Source organism: Lepisma saccharinum, chromosome 6 (assembly GCF_977018435.1).
Source record: "Lepisma saccharinum chromosome 6, izLepSacc3.1, whole genome shotgun sequence".
NCBI classification, from domain to species: domain Eukaryota; kingdom Metazoa; phylum Arthropoda; class Insecta; order Zygentoma; family Lepismatidae; genus Lepisma; species Lepisma saccharinum.
In genome coordinates this window covers 41,324,936-41,350,103 of record NC_139234.1, presented here as the reverse complement: position 1 = coordinate 41,350,103, position 25,168 = coordinate 41,324,936, and the positions used below count along the sequence as shown (strand labels likewise).

The 25,168-nt window shown below is 35.6% G+C and overlaps 1 protein-coding gene across 1 annotated transcript; it reads right to left on the bottom strand.

Moving 5' to 3' along the window:
- Positions 1-419: 419 nt before the first annotated feature.
- On the bottom strand, positions 420-18,828 carry LOC145989360 (uncharacterized). Its single transcript, XM_083124695.1, has 4 exons — positions 18,714-18,828; positions 16,747-16,799; positions 10,376-10,604; positions 420-1,790 (listed from the first exon to the last, which is right to left on the bottom strand). The coding sequence occupies exons 3-4, from the start codon at positions 10,502-10,504 to the stop codon at positions 1,200-1,202; spliced, it is 720 nt and encodes a 239-aa protein (XP_082980821.1). The 5' UTR covers positions 10,505-10,604; positions 16,747-16,799; positions 18,714-18,828; the 3' UTR covers positions 420-1,199.
- Positions 18,829-25,168: the final 6,340 nt, after the last annotated feature.

Here is a 25,168-nt window from a genome sequence, read left to right as displayed (position 1 = left end):
GCTTGTAAGGTCATATCCCACAATTTAGTTTCATTATTATTGTATTACCTTTGTTTTTTTGTCTCTATAATCTAATAATTAAATTATTTGCACACTTGTTATTTAATGCAAATTGTATAATACGTCATTCATATTTCTTGTGAAGTATCTTTATAATGATCTTGGTAATGTAGCTAATGGTGACATCCAATATTGAACACTGTAGTTGGGCATGCGCCTGTTGTGTTTCAATTAAATAAATAAATAATGACCATATTTAATTAGTTTATTGAACTATTTGCTACTTTGAAGGAAAGAAACAAAGGATTTAGTTATCTCCCATTCGATATTCTCACCCAACATGCTCCAGGTGGCTTAGTTTGCATAGTCTTACTTTTTTATGGAACGCGAAACAATTACAAGACTGGAAAAGCTGTGCTTGGAATACTTTATTGTCATACATAAATATATGCATATATAAAAATACATTTCATGCCTACCATGAATATCATGATATTTAGTATATATCCACACCTTTATAAAATATATACACATTTTCTACATATATTGGTTTCTATACATAACAAACTTATGTTTCGATATGTTTCCATTCGCTCGTAATAATATAGTAATTGGCACATTGTTGTACTTTGTCATCTTTATTGTAATACTGTAGTTTACATTAACTGTATTATGAGGCCTGTCTTGTTATGATGATGGAAATCATAAATGTTATGAAATATAATTGCTTTGTAATAAGTGAATTTTGTGACGATATTAATGTGAAGACCAGCGGTCTCTCCGTACTCGAGAATGTTACGCCTATGCATTGTACCTCAAGGAAAGTAACCAGCAGATCTAGAGGAAAGAATTAAGGAAATGTTTGTTCTCTTCGGCATTAATTATTCTCTTCTGGCATTAACCATTTTCCACAATAAATGCTAAAATTAATACTGAAAGAGAGAGAATATGAACAATATTGCCATCGCCCTTAACACACAACCTTGGTGGTTATGCAAAATGCAAATTCTACATGTATTTCAGGTTGTATAACTCTTGCTTGATTATAACACCAAGTCACTTTCTCTTTATTGTCTTAGGCTCTATGGCTCGTCACTGTACGTGCTCTATATAAATAGTTATCCTGGTTGTACAACCACTAAAGCTACATCATACTTAAATTTTCGCGAAATGCAAAAATCAAATTTTAAGTAACACAATTAGAACGGTGGCAAGTATGACCGATCAGGGTTGGAGGATCCACTGTTAGGAGACGAATCTCCGAAACCTCTAAAGATGGCTTGGGTGACCCTTGGGAAGTCATTGCCCCTGCTGGGCCCCGCATGGGATGCATGGGATCCTCCCGAAGATGTACCACTTCTCGGTGGACCGTATGCAGGTCTAGATTGAGCCGCTGGTCCAAAGCCTTGCTGGCCGGAAGATCTTGATGGTCCTTGGTTCTGGTAGCCGCCACCACCAAAACCACTTCTGCCGTTGGTACCTCCTAGGGTACCTGAGGATGACCTTAATCCAGCAGGTTGTCCTCCGAAGGTTCCTCTAGAGCTTACGCCCGTCCTCTGTCCGAATGATGCTCCAGAAGTTGGTGCCCTTCCATAACCGTTGCCTTGAGTGGACCCTGAGATATGCTCCTGTTCCAGTGCGATTTGCTCATTGATGCTGTAGTAGTCCAGCGCCCGGTCGCAGTCGAAATTGAACCACCAATCGCAGACGAGGTACTGCTGGTTGAAGATTGTGCCGTTGGGACAGAGGAACGAATCCTGGCGCCCTCTGTCCTGGCAAATGTGGAAAACCTTAAAAAAAAAAAAAAAAAAAAGTAAATTGTTACAACTGCCATTGGCAATGATTACAAGAAAAATGATTGGAGATAGAACGTTAGATTGAAGCCTCAGTTTTTATTTTGGGCTTTAATTGGTCCAGCAACCGGTATGAAATCAGCCAATCGAGGTAAGCTAAAGAGCTCGACGTCTTGCCGCACGCGCCCCCTGTTTTGCATTAGCCACAGTAGGGCACTTTCCTGGCGCTGCAGTCTTGCCATTAAAACCACCAGTTCTCCGTTTACAACAGAATACATGATAATACATTCGTACCTGAAAAATGGTCATGGAAGTATGTGATTAGAAATAAACTTTCGTGCTTTTACTAAAGAGAGTGGTTTCACACTGAACTGAGATGCGACAAGCGACATGACCGCAAACTACACAGAGGTGTAAGGTGCGACTTTCACTGAACGTGAAGGTACCTAAATGTCAACTTCACTTTCATGAAATTCACCCTGAACTGAATACTTCCAGACAGGGTTGTTCAAGGTTCAGGAAATTTAAATAAATTGAATTCCGGTCAAGGAGAGAAAATCAGAAAGCGTAATTGGGTTCTGGACCGTAAAGAACCTTTTTATCTCTAAAATATTTCAATTCGGTCCAGGAACCTTTTTTCCCGATCAATTTAAATACGGTCCAGGAACTCTTTTTCTGAATGAATTTAAATAGGTTCCAAGTTCCGTATTGAAATGAAACAATACGCAACTTGCATCGATTACGGACCTGAAGATAAAAAATTATCAACTTGTGAGCATGAAAGACTAATCCAGGTGCTGGCTGTCTCGAGAATCTAAGGTACAAGGTAGAAATGGGCGAAACGCAAACGCAGCAGTTACGTTACCCCTTTCCATGTAGCCCTATTCTCCGCGCGCGTTCCTTCACTTGGTTGTAGCAACACTACCCGTTCTGTTGTGATATCTGCTGGGAACACAGCAGCTTGACGTTATCTCATCGACGGCTCCTATTGGCTGCGGTTCCTGGATCGAATCCCGGAGCAACATGTGTCGGGTTTGTTTGAACTCAATGTGACGCCACACTAATATAGTCCATTGCGTTATGTACAGTAACTCTTCGACAAGGGAGTTTTTGAACCTGGCCCACGAGAGAACAACAGCGTTATTATTTTTTCCCTGTGCTACGCTTTCTACACCCGCAGTGTGGTATTCCAATGTAAAAACGTACTCGCGGACATTTTCAGAAGGCAACTTTTGATCGGTCAACCCTGGTCCAGGAATTGTAAATAAATTCAATCCAGGATTGGGAGAGAAAATCAGCAAACGTAAATGAGTTCTAGACAGTGTAGAACCTTTTCATATTTAAAGCATTTCAATTGGGTCCAGGACCGGAACTTTCTTCCGGATCAATTTAAATACGGCCCAGGATCCTTTATTGTGAATGAATATAAATTCGGTCCAGGAACTTTTTTTCCCCGCATCAATTAAAATACGGTCCAGGAACCTTTTTTCAATGTAACAATAGGCAACTTGGACCGAATTTAAATTGTGCGAGAAAAAAGGTTCCGGTCCTGCAGCGGAACCCAATTGAACCCAATAGAATTTATGGGTTCCAGGATCTCGAACTACCCTACTTCCTGACTGACAAGGCTCTGGAGTCTGAACTCAAGGCAAGTATAATATCCTGTGTAGCCTTTATCCTATTCACTTGTGCTTGTGATTGTCCTTTCATTAGTTTCAGCCATTTATCTTCATCGTCACGTTTAACCAAAAAGTGGCAAAGAAGGAACGTAAAAAGTACCAAAGCAATCAATAATCAACACACCATATTGGAATCGGTCTGCATACAAAAGCATTCACTGCGGCAGACTGGCACGCTATTGAGAAAACTACCCAGCCGACTGACACGTGAGCGACAAAAATGACACGTGCAACTTGTTGTGTCACTCCGGCACAAACAACAATTATGTTGCACTTGCTTACGTGTGTTCCTTTCCAAGAGACAATTTGTCGTTTGTGGCTTGTCACTTGTCGCTTTAGTCTGGAAAACTCCCTACGAAAACGATTATGAACATTTTTGGAACATTATTATTTGATTTTTGCAAAAATGGTTCTTATTTCATGTAATAATAACGTGATATGTTCTCGAAATAAGGTTCAATTACCCCACTACTCACACACACAGGCAGACACACACATTTCCACAGATTATATTCCTTTAAATCTACATTCGTTGTGTCACACACATTGCCACAGATTATATTCCTTTAAATCTACATTCGTTGTGTCAAAAGAAAGTACAAATTGCGAACTATTAGAAGGATTAATGTTTTTGAACCTCTCAGTATCAAGAAATATGTCTATCTCGTAGCGCCAGGATTTTTTGTAGCCAAGACATGAGAATATGTACAGAAATGTACAAAATGTAAGCTTATTAATATTTGTAATATAGGCCTAATATTTTGTAGTCTTCCGTCCTGTGCTAATTTTTAGGTTCGTGACAGTAAAAAGTAATTATAATAAATTAATATCTATATATTTTTATTAAAATGGGTTATTTCGAAATAATAAAAGCGTGATCGGCTTAATAGCATTGGAAATTCATGACTGTGATGAATTAATAACGCAGATGAACAATTTTGGGCACACTTCAGTAATCGCGTGTGGTCCAGCAAGAGATGCGTGTACAAGAACATTCTTATTGAATGAAGATAAAAGTCTACTACAATAAAAATCATAATTTTTGGGGAGATCACATCTTGAATGCTTGTCCCACTAGAGAATTGGTAGAAATACTGCATTTTATGTGCAAATGTGCACTATAAATGGAAAATTTGCATTGAAATTCATGTATATCGTTCGTAACATTGCAATTCGCGAACATTTATCAGTTTTGCTTGTCTACTTACAAAGAAAATACGATGGATGGATGAACAAGTCTTGTCACGAGTTCCAAGTTCAATTAACAATCTTTTCAGCAGTTTTAATTACAACCTTTCAAAAAGCCAAAACGTCTCCTACCAAGTGAAGGTTTATATGGTAAAATCATCACCTTTTTATTTGCTCTGATCCCCGCACACGAGCACATGTGTGCACAAGTACATGCCATGATTACACGAGTGTATGCTGCGAAATGTTTCCATGGTAATCACTACCGGTACAAATAAGCTCAATAGAGGGCAGGCCATAATGCTATAGTTATGAAATAAAGACAACAAGTGGATTGTCATTTATTTTAGATTCATTTTTCTATTAAGTTTTTATAAAATGCGATGAAACTAAATTAATTATTTGTGATGTGAAATTTTTTAGAGTTTCGAAAATAATTCTTTTTTTGCACATCAACTTGCACGTCTATTTTGAGGATAAAATCTAATAAAAGAGAAACACGTATCGACACACCATGGCGTGATGTTAATGGGTTGTAATTGTGCTCCGCCTTTGGATAAACTTTTCTGTGTTTATTAATAATGTGGAACTGAAAATTATAGTGATTTCTTTCACGTAAGTACTCTGTTTATGTAATTGTGAAGTTGGACAGTGGAAGAATGAACTGGATGAATCGAATTAGTTAATTTAAAGTTGAACTGCTCAATGTAAACAAACCGAGTCACAGAATAGAACCGAGTCTCATGCTTGGCAAGATTGCCAGCTCTTATATTGGAACTATATGGCGGAGCACAATCACACAATCGTTCGATTATTTTTTGCCTGATTCTTTTCTTATTCGATTATATTTTCAATTATTAACAGACATTAAACTGAACTTGTTTTTATTGTTTTCTTGGTAGTAGTGTGTGTGAATATTAGTACAAATATGGGACTTTGTGAGAAATGTTCTAAGCCAATTACTCGGCAAGATCAAAATTTAAAAGTGAAGTGTGGATCTTGTGCTGGTGTTTTCCATGGAGCATGCTCTCACTTTACTGAAAAGGATATCGAATTCTTACATGATTCGAACCAAATATGGCGCTGCAAACGGTGTGATAAAGCTAAACGATCAAGTTTGACAACTGAAACCCCGGTTTCGTTGTCAAATGATTGTCCAACTATACAGGAAGTGTATCATTTATTTTTAGCAATTCAGAAAGAAATAGAAACATTAAAGCTATCTCAAAAAACTATTGAAGAAGATCTTGGAAAATCGTTGAATCTTGCTCATGAGAAACTAGATGAGAATACTAAGCTTTTGAAGAGTCATGGAGAATCTTTGCAAAAGTGTTATGATACAATTGACAATATAAAGTCTGAGAACTTAAGATTGCGAAAGCAAGTACAATCTTTGGAATTGCAGATTGATGAATTAGATCAGTATGAACGAAGGGACACATTGGAACTTCATGGTATTCCTTGTCAGGCTAATGAGAATACAATGCAAGTAGTGAAGGATGTTGGTCGAGCATTGGATTATCAAATAGACACGAACATGATCAGCTGCTGTCACAGACTGAAGTCTCTCTCATCTCAACAACCACCAGGAATCATCGTGAAATTTGTTAAACGCGTAGATAGGGATAATTTGTTGCGAAAAAAGAAAACTAAAAAGACATTACGGAATTGTGATTTGGGTTATAGTACTGGTCGTTTGATTTATATTAACCAAAATTTAACAAAACGTCGTAAACAAATGTTTAATGAAGCCAGGAAAGTAAAGAGAGATAAGAACTTTGCTTATGTTTGTATTGACATGAAGGGGACTATTAAGCTTAGGAAGACCCCTAATGACCCCCAGGTGTACATTTTAAATAGTGTGGATGATGTGCATGCCGTAATTAGCAATGCCGCCAATGGAGAACAATAACTTATTATGCTATTATCAAAATGTAAGGGGCATGAATACAAAATTAACTGAGTTGCACTTGGGTGTCTTAGCAACTGATTATGATATCATTGTTCTTACGGAATCTTGGCTGACAAGTGATGTTCAAAATTCAGAACTATTAGACAGTAGGTATCAGATATTTAGACAAGATCGAACAAAAAGTAGAGGAGGAGGTGTGTTGGTCGCCGTCAGGGAAACTATTTGTGTAAAATGTATTGAGATGTCAGTTGATTGTATATAAATTGTATTTTTGAGTATGAGTGGTGACGTCAAAAGTTATTTATTTATATCATTGTATATTCCTCCTGATACTAAATTGGATAAATATTTAAATCTATATTCTTTGTTAGAAGAGGTGCATATCTCTTATAATGGTAATATGTTTATTATTGGAGATTTTAATATCCCAACAATATTGGATTCACATACTGATCTTACGCGGTGTGGAAATATCGAAAATGCACTTAATGATTTTATGAATTTATTGGATTTAAGTAGTATCAATGACATAAAAAATAATAACAATAAAACTTTGGATATAGTGTTAACCAATGTTAAAGACCGTATTAATGTTTTAAAAAGTACGTTTCCGTTCCTACCAGTTGACGGACACCAACCTCCTCTTATATTTAATTTACCTTTTAATTTTAAGTGCTCTCGAAATAAATTGTATTCAGCAATGGGTTTTAACTTTAAGCAAGCTAATTTTTTGAAGTTGTATCAGGATCTTGCTGGTGGTAGTTGGGAAGAAGTGCTTCAATGTAAACATCCAAATAATGCTGTTGATAAGTTTTATCAGACCTTTTACGATATACGTAATAAACATGTTCCAAAGAAAAGAATTCATAAACCAAACTCGTATCCTTGTTGGTTTAATGGTGAAATAATAAGAATATTGAAACGCAAGGAATTACATAGGCGTAAAAGACATATTTCTAATTATCATAATGAATGGTTTATTCAGTTACGAAGAGAATCTAAGAAGTTAATAAACTTAGCCTACAAAAACTATGTAAACAATGTGCAAAATGAAATTCGAAATGATTCAAAACAATTTTGGCAATATATCAAAAATAAGAAGCAACCTCAATTAAAACCGTCTACTATGACATATCAACAGGCTACACTAACGTCTAATCAGGATATTGCAGATGGATTTGCAAAGTTCTTTAGCAGTGTTTATGCTAAGGTAACTCCCACATATGATTCCTAGAGGCGAAACTTTGGGTGTTTCTCACTGTTTAAATATAAATACTATAACTTCAAGGGATTATATGAAAGCATTGAAAAAACTGAAATCTAAGAAATCAAGTGGTCCAGATGAAATACTCTCATATATTTATAAAGGTTGTGCCGACCCTCTTCGACTTCCACTATGTTTTATCTATAATCTAATTTTATCGACACAAACCATTCCTGATCAATGGAAAATTAGTAAAATTACGCCTATTTTTAAGAAAGGAAATATTAATAACATTGAAAATTATAGACCTATTGCGCTAATCTCAACCCCAGCGAAGATATTTGAACAGATCCGAATAGTAAAATTTTATTTCATGTTCAGCCTTATATCTCTGATGTTCAACATGGTTTTTATCCAAAAAGATCCACTTTCACTAATTTAATGTATTTTACTCAATATATTTCGGATTCTTTTAATGAAAACATTCAGATAGACGTTATATACACTGATTTTATTAAGGCGTTTGATAAGATTGATCATACGTTATTATTAAATAAACTTTCTTCATTTGGTTTATCTGATGTTTTATTAAAAATAATTATCTCTTATTTGAAAAACAGAAAATACAAAGATGGTATCTTATTACAAAAAGATATAGATGCTTGTTATCAATGGAGCGTTCAGAATAAATTATATTTTAATATTAGTAAATGCTCAACAATAACGTTTACAAATGAAACAAAAGTCGTACTTCCTAATTATATTCTTAATGGAAGTGTACTCACACGCGTAGATGTAATCAATGATTTAGGATTAATATTGGATAAGAATTTAAACTATAAACGTCATTATTCTTACATGTGCTCGGATTCATATAAACGTCTTGGATTTATAATTAGGTCAACTAAAGATTTTAAGAATACGGAAGTTTTAATGAACCTATATAATGCAATCGTTCGTTCAAGGCTTGAATACTTAAGTGAAATTTGGGATCCATTTTATCAAGAACATTCAGATAATATTGAACGAATTCAGTTAAAATTTTTACGATATTTGTATTTTAAAAAGTATAATCGTTCAGCAGTATTAAATAGAATTTCTTATAATTTTTTACTTGTAGATTTTCAGGTGCCACCTTTGAAATCTAGAAGATTAATAGCTCAATATTTTATACTTTATAAGATTATGTATTACTTAATAGATTCGCCTGAAGTGTTGCAATATTTTAAACTTAATGTTAAGCCAATAAATTTTAGGTGTTTGCTTCCTTTTTTTATTGATAAATCGAGAAACAATATACATAAATCTTCAGTTGTTATCAGACTATGCACAAATTATAACAACCTTGTTCAAAAGGGAATTAAAGTAGACTTCGCGCTTCCTTTTATAACATATGGCTCAATAATAAAAAGACATATATTGTCATTGCCTAATCATTTAAATTCACAGTAAATTTGATTGAAGCTGTGTTTGTATTATATTATTTTTATCAATACTATGTATTTAAAGTCATACCTTATTTACTCTCATATGGATTTGATATTTGTACAAATTGTGTAATTAATCTTAGTGTTCATCGTCTATTGCGCGATGTATAATATGTTTGTATCTGAAAGTATTTAGCAGTACTCTGTTGTGATTGTATTATATTGTGTGTGTATTTTGTTCTGTTACTTTGTGTAACATACCTACTGCCATTTTTATCTTTTTCTTTTATCTTTTGCTTTGTATTTTGTAATACTGTAATTCTGTTGTTTTGTAGTTTTGTATTTTTGTAATTTTTAAAATGTATATTTAATCTATATTATAAATATTTTTAATATGATCCTTTGTAATTGGAACTATTGGTTCTGTTAAGGATCTTTCGCTAAATAAATAAATAAATAGACCTAATGAGAATATAACTCGTACAGTCACGGACAGTTCTGGGTTGTAATGAATTCATTGACTTTCAATGAAATCGTTACAACCCAGCAGTGTCTGTGACTGTACAATAGTGTCTAATGAGGGAACTGTAGGGTCCATTAACCGTAATCAACGACTTCCGTTAATTCATCGACAACAATCATTCACGATCTTTTTCTGTTTTATTGTCAGCAGACCAACTTTAAAAGTAATTTCCAAACCACAGTTATATACTAATCAAATGCTGAAATTGATGTGACTGTAATTGATACAATCGAGCTCTATACCTTGTCCCAGCTGAAATTTGTTGAGTTGGCTGTTGGATCAGAATAATAGTGGCCACAAGACACGACAAATAATGATAATAAAACAAATAGGAAAGTGAAAACGGAAACCAGAAGCCACAAAAAGATGAAGGCAACATATGCTCTGCTAAGCTCTCTTGCTGCAACAACACATCTCCACGTAGAGGGAAAGCTTATATGAATGCTTACTATCAAAGAGTATTAACTATTTAGTTCATACGAAGAAGGAAAATGTAATAAAATATGTTTTTAGAAAGTAAACGAACCGGAAACGGTCCGTTGCAATTTGTGATGACAAACCGGAACGGCATTCCGGTCAGCTCCAATCCATTTCGAGTTCTGACCTATACCATTAATCCACCAGTGATGGAAACGTTTATTAATCCTACCTGACAATCGGCTTCTTGATCAGCATAGTAACCGTGAAAAAGCCTGGGCGTCACAGCTGAATCTTGTATGCGGTATCTCAGCGAAGATGGGATAATCCGTTCCTGGTTCTCCAGGGATCTCGTCACCATTCAGTTCGTCACCATCCGTACCAAAACCTTCTGCGCCAGCACCAAATGGTCTGTAACCTAATTGATTATCTGGTACATCACTTGAGTAACCATTCTGCCCCTGTGGTGAGAAAAGATCACGATTTACTCTTGTCAATATATAGCCGATATCTTTTCGACCATTAGCTTGCTAATTAGTCAACTTTATGCACATATACAGGGTGATTCAAAAGTACAGTACCATAGAACAACTCTGTTTTTTTTTGTGCGGATGGCGAAATACGGAAAGAGGGGAAAGTTATGGTTAACAATCTAATGTGCTTGAATTTTTTAAATTGAATGCACCGTTGAGGCTCTACACTGGTACGAACACAGTGAGAAACAGAAATGCCTTCTTGCCACATGCTTCATCCTTACAGGAAGTATTTACTCTTTTTACTCTGCTTCTAATTATATCATCAATTCTTAACTTAACCTAGTACAGAACGTTGCTGCGAAAACCTAAATGCTCCACTTAAGTCCGAATCATGTAACAACATGAGGCCATACGATTGTACAGCCTCAACGGTCCATTCTACGTTGAAACTTCAAGCAGATTCGAAACCACATATTTCGAACCACATTTCCGTTTTTCGCTATCTGCGCTAATAATGGAGTTGTCCTTTCGTAGCGGACTTTTGAATCACTCTATACCTGCATATTTTTTCCTAGCCAATTGCAAAAGATATACATATATAGTAATAAATATTTATGAATGCATGGTCATACATTGCTCTACAAATAATATATATATAAGGTAAAGGTAAAGTGTTCCCCTGTGCATAGCACCACGCCATGAAGGCGTATAGGGTGTGTGGGGGTAACGCCCCACACTTTCTTGATCCGGTCATGAGTGGGGGTGATGTGATTAGCATCACGCCCCTGACCGCCTTTACCCCCCAGGGTTGCCCCCAGGTACCCATGTTATTCGACGCTGGGTGGGCGCCGGGGCAGCTTCCACCGTTAGAAAAGTTCCCGGATTTGAACCGGCCGGGGATCGAACCCGGGACCTTGAGCATGGTAGTCAGACGCGTTACCGACTGAGCCACCGCGGCCATATATATATATATATATATATATATATATATATATATATATATATATATATATATATATATATATATATATATATATATATATATATATATATATATATAATATATATATTATGTATGTATATATATATATATATATATATATATATATATAAAATATACTAGCGTTGCCCGGGTTTTTAATGAATTCTAACTATAGCGTAAAATGTAAGTAATTTTAATTACAGGCGTTGAAAAGTATAAGTACTGTATACAATTTAGACAGTAATATCTTTTACAAATTCACTATAATATAAATTTAACAACAATTTATGAACAACATTTTTAGTTCCACCTCCAAGAGCAAGAATAAATAAATTGGACGGCATTTGAAGTGTCACTATTCATCTTAGCGACCCCGAAAACTATGGATTCCACATTGGTATCGGTCATTTTACATTGCACCCCCTTCCCACCCCTACCCCCTGGGGTGCCAGGGGTGTCTTGGAATTCAATGGCATTGGGAGTGTTGCTATTCATCCTAACGACCCCGAAAAATATGGATTCCACACTAATATCGGTCGTTCTCGATTATTTTTACATGTCACCCCTCCCACCCCCATCCCTAGGGGTGCCAGGGGTGTCTTACCCCCACAGTATTTCTTTCGATATTGCAAGTGATACGCTCCAGGTGTTCGAGAGTTATGCTGGAACAAACACACACACACATACATCCATTCTTATATATTAGAAGATATATCTAGCATGGTTGATTAATTTAAATCAGGTTGGTTTCAATCGCGATTTAAATCAAGATTTAAGCAAAGAATTTATTGAATAATGTACATTAGGATTTTGTAGATATCAACATCTCTTTTAGTGAAAGTACCTACATTAATCGCGTAAACATTTAACAGTGTTTATTAGTCTCTAATAAAGAGAAAGAAAGGAAACAAAATATATGTACTGATGGGGTGAAGGTCATGCGAAAGGCAATGCAATATGCAAACTGTAAACACACTTAAATTTCTCTTGATTTAAAATTCAATAATTTTTATAGGCAAAAATAGTAAACATTTGGTATAGAATTATATGCAAAATACTAATCATGTTAAACCGAAAATAGTGTCATTATCATATCATTAAACTATAAATAAACATATCAGCTGATATTTTGCAAATTATAATGTAAAGAAGAATGCCAAAATTCATCCACAAAGAGTTTAAAATATATTTTAAGTTTCAATTATAGAGTGAATCCAGAATGTTTTATTTTCACGGTAAGAATAGTTACTGTATAGTTTCATTAACAAACTCAACAAACGTGTTCATAGTAGGTTCATATGTATATACAACTTCAGAAACTTAAAAAATGTACATTTACATTATTTTTTTAATTTGCTTTAATTAAACTGTTCTAATATTTTAAAGCCTTTATATAAAAGATACATATCTATATGTATGGTGTTTAAAAAAAATAAAAAAAATGATCTATACTTTAAAAAATCTGATTTAAATAAAAATATCATCAAAAATTATTTTAAAATAAATATCATGATTTTTATCTACCTTGATATAAAGTAATAAATATTTATGAATGCATGAACGTATATTGTTCTACGAAGATAACCAAAACTTTCTCGTCAACAAAAGCATTGTAGTATGTATGTGTGTGTGTGTGTGTGTGTGTGTGTATGTGTATTAGGGACAAACAGGCATCAAATAATCCTATTCAGATGAATTCAATCAGTTTGGTGATACTTACAATAATAATAGTTACTATGATATTTAATGTTGTAATGGGCCTCCCCGATGACGCAATGGTAGCGTCGTCGCCTTGTAGTCAAGGGGTCCCGGGTTCGATACCCGGTGGAGGCACATGGCACAGTGGTTCGGATCCCACTTTAAACCGTAGGTCCAGTCCCGATTAGCCTTACTGCGCATAAAGTGGACTTAAAACACCAACTCAAACCAAACCAATGTTGTAATAAACGATGCTTTGAATAATTTGTCACCATTATTACGTGTGTATATTCGGAAACCTGAATTTGAATGTAGCGAACTTCAGCAAAATTTGTATTAATCCATTTATGCCAAAGCAAGTTAGGACAGAATCTACAGTTAAAAGTATTTGTGGGAAACACTGAACTGAGTCGCCTTCGGACATCGAACATGACAACCCTTGCTCTGAAGACGACAGCATTAGCCATGATGTTACTAAAGGTTCAATTTTTACAGTAATGTCTTTGCAAATCTTCTATTAACTTTTAATATTATTTTTACAGTATCCTATTTCGGTACCTCAAACTTTCAAACTGTAAGGATTACAACCATGGAAGTCCACATAAACATTATTGTTAACCCCCGCAACAAATATACAGGGTGAGTCGAAAGTCTCTGACCACCCGTTATAAAATGAAAGGGAGTGTAGAGTTTAGTAATATGATAGGCCTAGGGGGAAACTTTTTGGTGAATGTCATGAAAACGTCCGCCATCTTGGTGACCGCCATCTTGGATCCAACTTCATTTCTTTAAATGGGAAGGTGGGCATGTGGGGTATGGTTTTGGGCTAGAATTTCACCAGGAATTCAGAGATGAAGTAAGATTTACGATAACTTTGTTTTGTTTATTAAAACTATATATATATATATATATATATATATATATATATATATATATATAATTAAAACTATTATTTCTCGTTTTATATCTCCTTCCTAGGTTTTAGTCTTCTTTTGTTAGACTTAGACTATATTTCAACTTGTTCTTCCTCCCTTTCTCGTTGATTATTTCTTTTACTATTTCCTTTTATTTTGTGTCTTTCCTTTTTTCTCTTTGTCTCTCATGTCTTTATTTTCCTTTCTTTCACAATATAACTCTCCTTCCCATCCTCTGGCTTCTTTCCCTTTCTCTGTTATCTTATGTTTTCATTCTGTTCCTTTGTCAATCCTCTCTCCCCATCGCTCTGTTATATCTTTTATTCCTCTTTTCTCTTTCAGTAAGCTTTTATTCTGTTCCTTTCTCTCTCTCTTTCTGTCGTGCCAGTTCCGACGACACAATGAAAAATGCAAGGAAGAAATGTTTCCCGAAAGCGACGATAGATGGCAGCACGCCATATACAGAAGAGCAGAGTTCATTGTAGAAATTAGGAGCGGAGAAGAGCGATTATATATATTATAGTAAATGCAAAATACATAAAGGAAGAGTATAAAAATTATAGAAGGTGTGAATAAAATGTTGTATATAGCCAATTAAGATAAATAAGAATATGCTCGTATATGAAACAATTATGAAAGTTTATAAGTGAGCAAATGAATTCAGAAATGTATCTCCTTTTTGATCCTAGTGATCAAAATTTGATTTAATACCTCTGACGAGGAGAACATCGTCAGCTTTTGTGTTTGTCCGTCCCTCGGTGGCGCTGTGTTCAATCAGACACCCCGAAGTACTTACGGTTGCGCTCCTTATTCGACGCACTGGGCCATAGGCAGCGCTTGCTGTTAGCGATCCTCGGCTATTCCCCTTTTGGTCGTTACATGGGAGGTGGAGCTACTGTCAGTTTAGTCGCCCCTAATCTTTCTATAAGTATAGCTTGTGTCGTTTGTATAATGCCAAGGAAGCGGGGAAAGCGAGCGCATATATGTAATAAATAAGATTACGCTTTAAAAGGAAAGACAATAAATTAGAAGAAAGAAAAGAAGATAAGCCTTTTCCAAAAATAGAAGGAAGAAGAGAAGAGGAAGCCTTTTCCCTAATCAAAGATAGAAAAGAAGAAGAAGCCTTTTACCAAAATAGAAGGAAGAAAAGAAGAAGAAGCCTTTTCACTAATCAACGATAGAAATCAAAGATTGGAAAGAAGAAGCCTTTTACCAAAATAGAAGGAAGAAAATAAGAAGAAGCCTTTTCACTAATCAAGGATAGAAAAGAAGAAGAAGCCTTTTCCCAAATCAAAGATAGGAAGGAAGAAGAAGCCTTTTAACAAAATAGAAGGAACAAAAGCCTTTTCCCAAAATTGTGAGAAGAAAAGAAGAAGAAGATTTCCTTTCAATTATACATATATTTATAAGAAGAATATAACCGACGTAAATTTGGAATCAGAATATATATATATATATTTCAATGTATATAGCTTCGCTATATATTTTCTCTGTATTGTGTACAGTTTTCAGAGTTTAGATCCGCATTTAACTAAATCCTCTTGGCTATAAAACGCTTTCTTATTTGGAATTCTCAAATAAAGAACCTATCCCCTGAGATCAAGATATATCTGTAGCCGTGGTATAAGTTTATTTTAAGAAGTGCATTAGGGGGACCTTGCATATATATATATATATATATATATATATATATATATATATATCGCTCTCTCTCATGTTGTTCCCTCCTTTACCTACATTTTCCTCTGAATTTTCTTTTATGTTTTCCTTTTCCTATCCTTCTGTCTTCCTTTGTCTTTATATCTCTATCTCGTCCTATTATTAGTTTCTGTATCTCTTCCTCTTACTTCCCTTCTCTTTTTCTTCCTCTTTTTCTCTATTTTAAAATATCTTCATCCTGCGATGACATGTAAACACGATGTTAGGTTTTACTCAAGTTGAGGATATGTTTTGATAGTGAGCACCTTGGCAACAAATTTTCTCCGTGCTTCCCTCACTGCTCGATGCACACATAATAATAACGAGACCACTTTTATTTATATAATTTGTACTGGGTAAGCGAATTTAATTATCTCCGCGGCTAGGATGTCACCGTAGAGCTCTTTGAAACAGAGGTTGGATGTTCGAACCCTGTTTGAGGCATGAGTATGTATTTGTCCCAAGATATCATCTTATGAATCATATCATCATACCATCTTCACGAATAAAAAGAGTAACAGATAGGTGGCTACTAGCAATATTGGACAAGCAGAAACATATATGACAAATCAACCAAGAAAGTTTTCGATTCAGGATTTTTTTTTTCATTTGATCAGCTTCTTTTGAAACGAATGGATCCCACTTTAAACTGTAGGTCCTATCACGATTAGCTTTACTGCGCATAAAGTGAAATTAAATACCAAATCAATCAATCAATCTTCTGAAACTAGTGTGATAATTTTGAGAAAACTAAATACAACCTTAGTATTAAGGAAGTTTATACATGAGTTTTCTGCTAATATACATTATATATTTAAAAATGATTGGTACTTACATTACAAATGTGAGAAATGCAGAGAAAGACTGTAAGTTTTAGTATCATGTTGTCTGCAAAAAGAAAAATATGATAGATATCATAGCTATATATTTTATACATATAATTTTTTTAGAATATATTAGTTACAACATTATAATGACAAATATTATCATCTGTGTTTATCATCCTATTTAATTTCTTCAAGCTGTAACAGTAATTATTAGATTTATTATTACATTAATTACTTTAGTCATCTTAAGGTGAAATTTAAACGTAAAAAGTATGAGAGAGCTATGGTCATTTGTTGAGCTACGAAGTGTAACTATGTCATATTGATATCTAAGAAAATTAGTATTTGGTAAAATTACAGGACCTACCAAACACACGTTCAACCATTACAAATTATCTAGATTGGTTCTTTAGTTACAAAATAGATATAGTTTTCGACATCAGTGACACCTGTAGGCTTCAATATGAAATTTGAGAGCTGAAAGACCTATTATAACACCATTAAGCCTTGTTTCCATGATATGAAAAACTCAATATGCAGACCAAGGCAGTAATTTATTTTATTATAAAACATAAACTAATCGTAACGTTTCAACCTTCTAGCAAGGTCTTCTTCAGACTCTGCACCAAGTACAAATGTAACAAGGTACAAAAACAGGACGATATATATTCACAAACTTTACTCCCCTCCAGACTTTTTATACCCACGTCAGGTATGAAATTATAATAATAAGTGAAATTTGCCGTTCTCCTACAGGAGTTAACCAATTCAAACTCAAAACATTTACTTTCTAGGGATTGGAAAGATATCAAGATACAGAAACATTTCACAGAAACCTATATCATGAGATATATGATCCAGAGACGATACGTAAATACGTCACGTATGAAATTGTAATAGCTACTAATAAAATCAATACTACACATGAGAAGTAAAATGTTTTGTTAAGAGTGACAGAAAGCTTCCTCTAGTGGACAGCGAAGAAATAACGTCACAACGTTTGCCAATGCGATCCTCAGTGGTGCACGTTTCCAGTTATTGATATTCCACTTAAACGATAGTTTTCAGTTGCAATTAACCTGCATGTGCACAATGTGACCTTGAAACCAAAATGTTACTAACCACTACACCATGTTGCTTTTACAGTCTTATGGTGAATGAACAATTGTCCCTTCACTGGTGGTCGAACTTGGTAAGTCGTTATTACAGGAATAAGCTTGAAACGCTGTTCTACCGCAAGGTCTAGGTATAAATTAATCACTTGAGATGAAATGTAATCGAGCTAGGAGGAATATATTTTTCACAGTCTTCCATTCTTGCATCTCGACGCCATAAGATTCTAGTTCGAGGCCTGGTCTGCGGCAAGGGGTTTTCCATCCTCTTTTTGACCATCGTTTATCCTCATCGTCACGATTATCCTAAACGCAAAAAAATGTGACGTTTCAATTTGATTAATGTTTTAAGGTCACTTTTATCCACATATAGGCTAATTTGGACTGGACCTACAGCTTAAAGCGGGATCCGAACTACTATGTGCCACCATCGAGTATCGAACCTTTCACACCTTGATAACAAGGGAATGACCTTACCACTACGTCATCGGAGAGGCCTAGAAAATGTGACACGAAACGAAGAAAATTCAAAGGCAAGAAAATGTAAATATTGTTTACAATTTCACTTGATGAAACTACACTTCTTGGGGCCATTCATATCGTAGTAATGACGAAACTCAAACCGGGCCTCCCTGATGACGTGGTGATAATGTCATTCCATGGTAACATAGGCACATAGTGTTTCGGATCCCACTTTAAACTGTATGTTCAGTCCCAATTAGTCTATCTGTGCACAAAGTGGACTTACGACAATCAGCTGAAACTCACAACACTCATTAAAAATCTACTATTCACCCCAAGTACAGTGTGTATCCTTTGATTTCAAATAGTGCAACATAATATTTGATTTTAACAATACTCACTTGCTACGCTCAAACGTGTCCTTTACACTAAAACACACCCTGCAACATCCACGTGTGTATCGCCGGAACAGTGGCGCCACGCAGCGATTGACACACGAAAGCTTACAAACCGAGGAACTGTATACGAATGAAGATTCCTCAAAACCGCGTGTACAGTTATATAGGGGTGTGTAGCAATAATGGTTGGGAGGGAACAAGTTTTTTTTAGAGTAATGGGTTCATGTTCGCATATTGGACACTCTCTCGCTCGTTTTCTTTGCGTTCATCGGCTGCTATTTCGTTACACATTAAGCCGAGAAAGTTGATGCTCAGTGCCGGAGGAAAATCAGGATCTTCTGCCTACTCCGCGAAAGAGCATCCTTGACACAGAAATGTGATTCGTGCGGTAGAAATGTAACAGGTGAGGGTGCGGTAACGTCAGGGAATTCACGAATACGTAGAATTTCGGCGAAAGAATTGAAAATCATGGGTGAGTGTCATTAAAGAAGATACCAGCAGGTGAACTACTGCGAGATTTTTTGTCGGTGTGTGGCTGACCGCGTTAATTTCACGGTTGTAAACGAAATTATCGAAAAGAAGAGTCTTTCTGAGATAACTTCTACGCAGCGTATCACGCACGTTTGCAAGTTCGTGTTCGATCGGATGCTGAAGATGTAATTACTTTCAATGAGTGATGTTTGAAGATGTGATGTGATCTTACGTAGGTTTGCGTCTTATCTTCAGATACGAAGCTGCAATAATTGAATAAAGAGTTTTATATAATTAAAAAAAGCGAAAAGTTAATTGAGATATTTTCAATATCTGGCACAGTAGTTAATAATCTAAAATTTTAATACAAAGTTAATATACACATTACAGTGCCAGTATATTACGTTGATCATGAAAGAAAATATTGAGCATATATATTCCAGAGAATATTTTACTTCATGATTTTAAGGAAACAGATTGCATAAGATACCTATTTCATTTCACACGGGAGAAACGTTTATAACATAATTACAACCAGGCACTCAGGTGGAGAAGGATAACCTGAAAACTAAAATATCTAGTCCATGCAGCAACAGGTTTAAGTGTATTTCTAAACTTTCTTGCGATGCGTTACATCATTTTGAAAATTATTGATTTATTTTGATAAAGATATTCCTACTACTTATTCCCCTTCATAACTTAAATTTGTATTAAAAATCTTTCATCGCTTTTAGGAAAATATGTGTTACATATACATGCAGAATCAGAGGGTTCTAAGATAGGATGTCTACCAGTGAAGAAAGTCAATAAAAAGTCAAGAAATCATCAAGTAGGACAAGAAAAAGTCAAGAAATTGTGCTTGTGGACAAGAATTTTTGTTATTTTTACAGTATAGTGAATTTAAATTTATATATAGGTATCTTCACTGGGATTTGATAATATTGATAATTTTGGATATCTAAAATTGTATTTAGTTGTGGTTAAGATTTTATCAATTTGTTTTGTAAGAATTACATTCTTGTATGCGTGAAGTTTTGTAAAAATATTAAAGTAATCATCCAGAATGAAGTCTGAAGTATTAATTTTTGCATGCATTAATAATTAAAGTAAGTTTAAATCTCTCACACAGGAGAGTTTTCAACTTAACTGCCCTTGTTTTTTCATTGGATAAATTTCATTGAATAAAAAGGGGAAAAAAGTCAACAAAATGAAAGAAAGGTCAAGAAAAAGTCATGAAGAAGCCAAGAATTTTGGATTTGTTATTTTGGAAGAGGTGCTTGCTTACCCTTGTATTCGGGGCACCGTCCTCTTCTGCACCCTCACTTTTCATCTCAATAGTATAAATAGGACATTATGAATGAGTACGCAAATACACATATCAATGAAGTGATCCTCCGTTGGCGAAATACATGTCCAAAGTATAATCCAGTCCCGCTTTCTATTTGTGTAATTTAACGTTATTAATTACCAGTGGCGTCGCGTGGAGTAAAGCCTTGGGTGTTCACAGCCAGCCTAAAATCCGAGAAAATTTACACTTTCCTCCCGCAGACCGAGGAGGCTACAAACACGCAGAGAAATCAATTATTGATCACCATCGCAGAGAAGAGAACAGTGAACCTAAGTGCCATTGGTTAATCGAGAAAGAAAAGGCGAAATTGTAGCCAAGAATCGAAGCTAAGATTCCTTTTTTTTTTTTTTTCCTTCTAGTGTCTTTGCCAAAAGTCGAAGAAAAGCAACATAAAAGTACGAATATAACAGCGCGTGTTTTATCGAGGATACGAACCTGGGACCTTGTATATGTAACACATTGAGTAGACACTCTGCCAGAGTGCTTGGCGAAAAAATACAGGCCAATTTTAATTTATTGCGAATGGGTTCTAATGGGGGTTAAAACTGAGGGGGAGGCAAGGACAGTTTACTTTCCCTCGTAAATAAGGATTAGCATAGTGCGGGAGCAAAAGTGGCAAAACGAGGAGGGGGCAACTGCTCCCCCTAATCGCAGCCACTCTTACGAATTATCGTGTCCGCTCAACACCCCCATCCCCTGTCGTCCGTGAAGACTCCCTTAAAAAAAACAAGGAAAAATTACCAAGTTAAACAATGCAAAAATTATTTTGCAAGTTTGAATTATTGAAATTCCTTACCTTTCTCCTCGCCGAACTCCGTGGCAGAGTGGTTATCACAGCGTCCTACAAATCTAGGGGTCCAGGGTTCGAATCCCGGCCAGGGCATGGATGTTCTTTGTCAATGTCCCTTCATCAGTTTCATCATGTCATCACTTATCCTCATCTTGGCGATTAGCCAACAGTGGCAGGAAAACGAGGTAAAATAAACCAATAAACAATTACTTTTCTCTTTATTTTAGTTTTGGAAATTCATTTCCTTGCTCCTAAGAATTAACCCCCGCTCTCATTTTAGCTAATCATGATACCGTGGAATATGTAATTTTTTAAAAATAGCTACAGTTGTAATTTCACATCAGCTTCCCTGTATTTCATTCGTAGGTCTCTGGCAAATGCTCAAATTTCATGATTAGAATTGCAACTCGCGATACTTAAAGGTTATTGTTTTAAAGCTTATCTGTAGGAGTTTATAACAATGATAATTTATTTTCCAAAATATGTAACTGGTAATTATTCATACTCGTTTTACATGTGTACCAAGATAAATGCGCGTATTATTTTCTGCTAATAGTGTCTTAGTCTTTTTTCGTTTTGACTCATCTACATTATCTAAAGGTTTAAGCAACACATTTTAACTATCGATGTAAGTTTAAATCTGCTCATTTTGGTGATATAGTGTTTTAGAACTTAAAGCCTTCACCATGCAAGGTTTTGTGTGTGCGACAACATTGGAGTTGTTGAGGAGATTTGCGGCCTAAATTTTTGGTGAAATGTATTCGAAAACAATCGATATTAGGCTGCAACGTGCCACCACTCGTAACTCCAGGGTATGGAGATCCGAATTGGCAACACACCGCTCCTTGCTCCGGCTGGTCAGTTGGAAGCACCAGTTCTCACCCAGGGATCGGGATTAAGACGATCCACCCTTCCTCCAGGAAGGAAACCACCGAATTGCGACACGTGACAGTAAATAAAATTCAAATACTTTATAATTAAGATGTCCAAAATCTTTAATCACGAATCGCGTGCGTACATACTGATTCGCACAAGTTAAAATTATAATTAATTGGGTCATGCACGCTCGTAGTCAGTGATAAGCAACTTATTTAACACGAGAGTCCGCGCACCGCCTTCACAGTTAATAGCAAGACCTCAACTGCCTACCTCAAGCGCGGGGCGCAGCATAATAGACTGTTCTATCTTCCAATAGTACAAACTCATAACATAAAATAACACAAGAAAAACTGATAATTTATATAACAGATCAATTTTAATTAGCGATAGTAAGCTAAAGTTCAGGTTGGCAACAATTAAAAATGCCAACGTGGAAGTTTTTACATCGCCAAAAACACGTAGCGTGGTTCCCCCACTCCTAACGTAAACAGCCAATAGGAAAACGATATTTTATTGAAAACGAGGGAGAAATACTTTGCTATAATATTACAATATTAAACTATATAGAAATAACTAAACTGATTTTATCAAAAAATTCATATTTTCCCTTGCACATAAAAATGATTAAAGTAAAGATTTAGTTTATAACGAAGACAAATTACTTCAATCTTGTACATTGTTGAACAAAAATCGATATTTAGAAGAAATGTATTTAACTTGTGCTTAAACAACAAAATTTGCGTGAAAGATAGTAATAATCCTAGCCATTTTGGATTTGAAAAACAATCAAAACGTTGCATATATTATTTGGGATAATTAGTAGCCTATAAATTCTGAATAAATGTTGCAAAAATACGCGAATAATATTATAACATAAGATAAAACGTAAATATATACAGGAATTATGAAAACAATTAAGTATAAATAATTTAATCCAAGTTCTTAACTTGAAAGTATACGAATAAGATAAATGCCAATATACGACTGAAATCTGCCTAACATGGCGGTCGTTACAAAGCTAAAACATCGAAGATCTTAGGAATTACTATAACAATCCAAACTGTGTTTGCATTATATCTTAACTACTGCTTACTTTTCCCCAATACAGAAGCTAAAAGAATGGAAAAATAAAACACCTCGTCCCTCCGCCACTATCGGCATTCTCCGAACAGTTGCTGCCATCTGTTGAGTGTTCTTTCGGAAGGGCACGTGCTCCGATTTCCAGTTTTCCCCCTTGCTTCTTCCGTCGAGCTAGATAGAACAGGGGAAGAATACAGCAGACGGAGTTCACTGCTTCAGAGGTGCCCCGGGCTCTCGCTGCCTAACTTGGTGAGCTTTTCTTGTCAACAGTCTGGGAAAATTGGGAAATTTGAAGCATTGTGAAGGCTTTATGAACGAAAAAAGCTGCCTTGTAAAATAAGTATATTGAAATATAATGGTTTATTGCGCTGAAAAGAAAACATATTGAAAATTTTCCGTTTTCGGTTGGGGGTTCGTGTGCTTCGTGTTAAAAACAATCGTAGTAAAGCGGAGAAGGGTAATTTTTCTCACTGTTTTATATACAGTGCATTCCCTGACATTCGCTACGAGACTCGGCGGCAAGCGGCCGGGAGTCAACGCTTGTCTATCCCGGTGAACGGGGTCCGCGACAGTCGCACGCTACGGTCTGTTTTTTTCGCTCCCCCTGCCTTCGCTCTCTTTCCCTTTCTGTTGACGTTGCAGACTGACACCAGTATAATCCTTCCTCGGAAGTTGTGTTGTGTCGTATCCGTGTGTTGAAGATTGTGGCTTAACATGGCACCACAAACGTTTACATTACAGCAAAGGATTTATCTTGTCGAGTGCTACTTCGGAAAGAGGAATTGTGGAGAAGTGCGACGACGTTTTGCAACAAAATTTCCTGGTGTTCTCGTTGTTCCACATAGGACCACTATATTAAACCTCGTAAAATAGTTTAGAGTAACAGGGTCAGTTCTCAATAACAATGGAAAGAAAAATGGGGAAATCTAAAAAAATAAAGTATACAAAGACAATCCGCACACCAGCCGTGAGTTAAAAGAGAGTATTGTACGAGAAATCGGGAGAATTACAGTAGACGAACTTGTACGTGTATATGCCAATTTTCTTCGGAGATGACAGGAATGTGTTGCAGCAGAGGGACATCACTTCCAACACATTCTGTAGTCAAGGTTAGTACACAATATGAAAACTGTAATTTTAATAGCAGACTCTAGCGACTGTCGCGGACCCCGTTCACCGGGAAAGACAAGCGGTGATGCCGGGCCGCTTGCCGCCGAGTCTCGTTAGCGAATGTCAGGGAATGCTCTGTAGTTGGTTTATATCTAAAATGCAGTTACAAATTACATGTTGTAGGTTTTTCTGATCGTATGACTAGACCTCTGATTTTAGGTTTTTAACCTATTTTTCTCCGTTGCAGGTAAATAAGAAATAAGTTATGTCAGCGTTTCATTAAAACACGCAACAACTGACTAAGTTCTATAGTGCCTAAAATAACCTATTTTGCTTGTTAGAAACCTATTTTAGGTTTATGCGCCTAAATCAAACAATTTTTTAGGTTTTTATATGCGTATATTTTAAGGTTTTGCAGGATTTTTATGTTACACAGAGGAAAAAATCAATGACTAACGTGTTTGAAACACATTTTCTGTCTATTTCCTTCCCTTTATTTTCCACGCTGCTTCCTTTTCCTTTCCTTCTTCGATAAAAATAAAAGCTAAACTGCGAAAGCGTCAGGGCATTTATAGATAGGTATAAATTCAATGAGATTTCGATTAATAAAAGTTTCAATTTTTCACGTCTATGCAGAAAAATTCACGCAGGATTCCCGGAGCCATTACGGACAATTCCCAGAATTCAAGGAATTACCAGTGACTAGCCACCCTGGTATTGTGCATCAAATCATAGATACTTAATTCATTCTTCATATCAACAAGTAACTTTTGCTAGCAA

Excerpts from the sequence above, each read along its gene's own strand:
- LOC145989360 (XM_083124695.1), bottom strand. The coding sequence starts at position 10,504 with ATGGTGACGAGATCCCTGGAGAACCAGGAACGGATTATCCCATCTTCG. Across the intron at positions 1,791-10,375 it reads ATCAAGAAGCCGATTGTCAG|GTTTTCCACATTTGCCAGGA; the intron begins GTAGGATTAATA and ends TTTTTTTTTAAG.